This window comes from Belonocnema kinseyi, chromosome 5 (genome assembly GCF_010883055.1).
Source record: "Belonocnema kinseyi isolate 2016_QV_RU_SX_M_011 chromosome 5, B_treatae_v1, whole genome shotgun sequence".
Taxonomy (NCBI): domain Eukaryota; kingdom Metazoa; phylum Arthropoda; class Insecta; order Hymenoptera; family Cynipidae; genus Belonocnema; species Belonocnema kinseyi.
In genome coordinates this window covers 98,161,633-98,167,484 of record NC_046661.1, presented here as the reverse complement: position 1 = coordinate 98,167,484, position 5,852 = coordinate 98,161,633, and the positions used below count along the sequence as shown (strand labels likewise).

Sequence of the window (5,852 nt, the reverse complement as noted above, 5' to 3'; positions counted from 1 at the left end):
GAAAATGTTTGATTACCGCTCTGAACTCGTTTTTTTCCATTTTTCTTAACGAACAATTTTTTTTCAATTGGTTATAAAAACACGTAAACTCAGAAGATGTGACTGTGACTGCACCATATATCTACTCGGGAGTGGTGCTGATTGAAAACAGATGATTTAGAGCGATTCGCGCGCCATCTGTTGGTCATTCTAAGGACTTATTGAACTACCCTCGTATGAAGCTTGTGGGTTTGGGGTTTCTTACACGGTAAAAAAATTGAGCTGTGACAGGGATATTATTCCTTATTATAGCCAAACATTTAGCTGACAACGAACGAAGGAATTTAGAAAGATCCCTGGATCAGCGAAAATGAATATCCTTGACCATTTTCCATATACCAGGGATATCGTGTAGTCAAACCCCTAATAAGTATAGCTATAATAGGGATATTAAGAATAGGTGTCTGAAGCAATTATTGGAAGGGCACCGGTACATTATGGGAGCAGCGAAATAAAATGGCGACGGTCTAATCGGGAGCAGTGACAGTTGAGATTTAATTTCGACAATTAAACGCTTTTTACCACTTAAAATGTGCGCGAATGTTAATATTAAATAAAGTTTATGATGCAGTAATAATAATTTACATGTGTTTCGATTGTAGGCGATAAATATATTGAAATATCAAGAAACGCGATAAAAACAACAAACTTGACCTCTAAATGCATTACACGGATTTCAGGGGAATTTATTTTCGCTATACCAGACGAAAAATTGGCTACTGTAAGTTAATATATTTCTATAACAACTAAATTTTTTTCTAATCTGAAGATAATACGATTATACATAATCTGTCGAAAATAATAAACTTTCGAACTTAGCAATTTTGTCCAAATTCCTGATTTACGAGAACAATTTACATAAAGTAACTAAATGTGTAACTCTTCTAACTAAACGTTTTACCTAATCCAAGTGTACACTTTCTTTGAGTTTAATATATTCTCGATTCACTCGTTCGCCTCAAGAATTTTTTTTCCCTGTAGTTTAGGTTTTGTGGGTTTGGGGTTTATAGGTTTGTGGATATGAAGCTTGTAGGTTTGGAGTTTGAATTTTGTGGGTTTTGTGGATTTGGAGCTTATTGGTTAGGGCTTGTGGATATGGAGCTTGTAGGTTTGAAGCTTGTGGATTTGGGGGTTGTGGGTTTGTTGATATGGAGCTTGTGGGTTTGCGGCTTGTTGGTTTGTTGGTTTGAGGCTTGTTAATTTGGGGTTTGTAGGTTTGGGGACGAAATTTATGCAGATATTCCAGGGTTTTAACCATTTTTTGAATTTTTCTGCAAATCCTGACGTCCTGGCTAAATTCCTGTGTGTAATCATCCACTGTAGGGAGGTTACCCCCATGCCCTATAAATTTTGAAACTCAATAGGGTCTGTTCATGTACCACGTGTACAATTGTTTAACACTTTTTGCCTTTTTTTTATTGATAAATTTTTAGTCCAAGTGGACTCATCTAATATTTTATGAAAATATGGATATTTTGGTAGGGGGAAACCTTCCTACAGTGGATAATAATTAATTAACAATAATGATTTATATGAAAATAATTAATTGAATAAAATATTTAAGAAACTAGAAGTGTTAATAAATTAGGATTAAATTTAATTATTTTAATTTTATTTGTGATATTACTTAATCGTTATGCACTGTAGATTCCATTATCCAAAAATGAATTGGTAAATACATATTTTTTTCGAATTTTCAATGCATATTGCCACCAAATTTGTTCGAATCTACAAAAGAATTCTTTATTTATTATTTTTTGTAATAAAAAAATATATTTATAATGAATATATATTTTATTTCGAATTTTTTTCAGAATCGTCAATATTTAGTCAAGTTGAAATTCAACATTTCTCTTGTCACAATTAGCTATAGAATTCAAATAAATGATTACTTTTTAAATATAACCCCCCTAAGTCTATTTTATATGGTCACAAAAAAACATAATAGTGAAATGTTTTTTAAAGTTTCTGAATATAATTATCATTTTTGTTTTCTAATACAAATTGTTTATAATACATAAAATACTACTTTCTGCTGATAATTAGATGTTTATAAAAAATTTTTAAAGAATTTATAATTGTTTTTGGCCATTTTTTTCTTAGAATACGGTTAGAAAATCGCGGATTTCTAGACTTATTACTAAATTTTCAATTAGGGATTGTTAAAATGAATTTAACTTAATAAAAATAATTCTTTGAACAATTTCTTATTATTTACAACAATATTTTCTTTAGGTAATGCTAGAAAGTTGTAGTTTTTTCTCAAATTTACGACTTTTTATTCACTTTTTAATTAAAGTGCAGTAGTAATGAATTGAAGTTAACATAAATAATTTTTTTAACAATCTTTTTATTTTTAATAATATTATCCTTGACTAATGCTAGAAAGTTGTGGTTTTTTTCTGAAATATTCAGCGTATTGTCCTCTTTTTACTTAGAGGAAGGTAAAAATTAATGCAATTTAACAAACATAATTGTTGAAAGAGATTATTATTATTTATAACTATCATGTCCTATAGTAATGCTAAACAGTTGCGACCGCTGAAGCTTTTTATGAAATTTTCTACTGTTTATCAACTTTTCACTTAGAGTAAAGTAATAATTAAAATTAACATATTTCTTTAAACAATTTATTTTAAATAATATTCTCTTTGTAAAATACTATAAAGTTGCAGTTTTTTGAAATATTTACTTTTTTGTCTTCTTTTTACTAAGGGGGGGGGGGGGTAAATTACTAAAATAAAAAAAATTAAACAAATTATTATTGTTTCTAACTAACTTCTCCTATAGTAATGTTAAATAGTTGCGGCTTTTCTGAAATATTAAACTTTTTGTTCTCAATTTGACAAGCATAATTGTTTAAACAATTTATTATTGCTCATAACTATCTTCTCTTATAGAATTGCAAAAAAGTTAGGGGTTTTCCGAAACTTTGAAATTTGCTTTGGGTTTTAGTTATGATCACATAATAAATAAACAATAGAGAGAATAATTTTTTAAACAATCATTCTTTTCTATGAATATATTTTTTTGAAATAAAACATATATTTCAAAAATTCTTCAAAATTTCTACATGTATAATATTATAATAGCTAAAAATTTAAGAAATTCCCATAACTTTCTAGCATTGCTTTAAGTTAAAATAGTTATAAACTATAATAAATTGTTTAAACAATTATATTTGTTTACTTGTATTACTTATTATTTCATTCAGTAGAAAAGTGGTTAAAAAGTTAAAAATTTCAGAAAAAAAGCAACTATGTAGCATTACTATAAGAGAACATTTATAAACAATAATAATTTGTTTGAAAAATTATTTTTGTTAAATTTCAGTCATTATTATTCTTATTGTTTCTGTGTAAAGAGTACAAAAAGTTGCAAATTTAAGAAAAAACGGAACTTTCTAACATAATTTAAACAGAATATTATTTAAAAAATTATAAAAAATGGTTTAAACAATTATTTTTGTTAAATTATATTAAATATTATCTCACACTAATTTGAAAGTTAAATTCTGTTTAGAAAAAACTGCAACTTTCTACCATTATTTTAACAGAATATTATTATGATTAAGAATAAATTGTTTAAACAATTGTTTCCACTAAATTTATTTGATTATTGCCTGGATCTAACTGAAATGTTGAAAATAATTTGAAAAATTAGGAAAAAACTGTGACTTTCTAATTATATTCTAAGAGAAAAATACTAAAAACGATAATGAATTGTTTAAACAATTTATACAAAAATCTAATTATCATTAGGAAGTAGTATTTTATGTACTAGAAACAATTTGTAATTAAAACCCGACAAAAAAATCATTACCAGCGTCAAAAACTCGCAAAATTGAATTTTTCACGTTTATGGGGATTTTTTGGTACCCCATAAAACAGACATATGAGATTGAAAAAGTTGGAATTTAAAGCATTAGTAATAAAATAATTTCAATTGAAAATTTTGTTGCTTAAAATATTCAAATTCGAACAATTTCTGTTTGCAAGAAATTTGAAGTATCCCAACTTATTAGAAGTTTTCTAAATTTCAATTAGATAAACAATTGTAAATAATATGTTGATAATTTCTTAAATTTCGAACTAAACTATAAAATATAGGAAAATGTTTAATTATAGAGACGATTAAAAAGTCCCCTATTTGAAATTGCAGCTCTGCAATATATGGCCAAGGACTAAATTGTGAATTCTTCAAACTGTTCAGAGCAAATAGATAAACAAATTTTTAATTAAAAAAAATTTCATTCTTATACTTTGACATATTCTAAAATTTTGTATTTAAATTTTTAATCATTTGCAAATTCGGGTGCTTTTGAAATACAAACGACTAAATTGAATTTTTAATTAGGACTATTTTCTAGGTTTAAAAAAGAAAATAAAGCCAATTTTTCTCTCAAAAATGAACTTTAAAAATAAAAAGTTAAATAAAATAATTACATTCGCTAAAGTCACTTGATTTTTCAAATGAGTCTGAACAATATTATCCAATGCTTTCTTGAAACCCTCAGGATTAGGAATCACTTTTCTCGTATGATCCAGTAAATACTGCCCAGCCAATTCTCCCTAAAAATGAACAAACATAAAATTAACATTTTAAAAAATCTGTTTTTTTTATTTATTTATTTTTTTTTATTACGTACATCTCCTTTAGCAACAGAACGAAACACATCGCGGAAATTTTTTCGACAACGTTCATCCAAGGAGGCGACAAGACCACAATCTAAAATAACCAATCGCAATCTATTTTCATTTCCAAAACGGAGATCACAGATTTTTTCAAAAAAGTCGCCAAGCCCGAAACTTGCAGTTTTTATATTTTCTACAAGAATATTTCCGGGATGAAGATCGCAGTGTACAAAATTATCTTCAAAGATCTGTCATAAGTAAAGAAATTTAATTTTAAAAGTAATTATTAGTTATATTAATTTTATTATTATTGTTGTTATCAAAAATATAGGAAATTAAATGACAAAGGAACGTTTGTATGGTTATGAATTGTAGCAATTACAAAATAATTTTTTTTGTCTTTTCATTCAAGTTCCCTATTATTTAACCTTAAAGTGCTATGTGGGTGTTAGACACCCCAACCATCTGAGATTCATCGTTTTCCCATAAAATTGACTTTTCAACTTTGCAAATAAATATCGTGTTTGAAAGCACCTATGTTGCAATATTTTTTAAATGAAATTACCCTATTTCAAAAGTGAATTCATACATTTTAAAGTTAAAATAATTAAAATTCCATGAGTTACTAATTTTTAAGTAAAAAAACCCCATTTTTTCACTTTTTTCAATAATTTTTCTAACAAACTTAAAATAAATAAATGGCTATAAAATCAAACCTACCTTATAAAAAATACCTTAAACTTTATCGGATAATTTTATTGTAACAAAATATTCAATATGGGTTAAACAATACATGATTAAATACGCTGGGGTGTTTAACACCCACGATGCACTTTACCGTGATTTTTACCATGTATGCACTTTGAGGGTTACATTAATATATAAATTCGTATAGATGTGAGTTTTTATAAATTATTTTCAAACAACATTTTCAAAAATTCACAATGGATCGAAAATTTTTTTAAATCTATTCTTAAGAGAGAAATTTAGACTCTACTATAAAAAAATCCTGGGTGGCAATTCGGCGGATGAATTCAAATTCACGGCCATTTCCCGGCCATGTTTTTTTAATTTTCCCTGTTGAATTGTATTATGATCGTGCTGCTTGCCCGGAGTTTTCGTTATCCGAAGAGCCGTACCATAGATCTTGCACATTAAAATTCAAGAGATTCAATGAGG

General features: G+C 27.1%; 1 protein-coding gene across 3 annotated transcripts in view; it reads right to left on the bottom strand.

Annotated features, from left to right (window-relative positions):
• LOC117172326 (uncharacterized aarF domain-containing protein kinase 2-like) overlaps positions 1-5,852 on the bottom strand; it is a 76,071-nt gene that overhangs the window by 58,851 nt on the left and 11,368 nt on the right. The window contains exons 8-11 of one of the 3 annotated variants that reach the window (XM_033360114.1): positions 4,688-4,921; positions 4,485-4,610; positions 1,667-1,767; positions 1,326-1,380 (exon numbers count right to left, since the gene is read on the bottom strand). In XM_033360114.1, coding sequence (XP_033216005.1) covers positions 1,693-1,767; positions 4,485-4,610; positions 4,688-4,921 — 435 coding nt within the window. In that variant the 3' untranslated portion in view covers positions 1,326-1,380; positions 1,667-1,692. Of the gene's footprint in view, positions 1-1,325; positions 1,381-1,666; positions 1,768-4,484; positions 4,611-4,687; positions 4,922-5,852 lie in introns of those variants that run through there. The other 2 variants (XM_033360113.1, XM_033360112.1) reach the window with 2 other exon arrangements.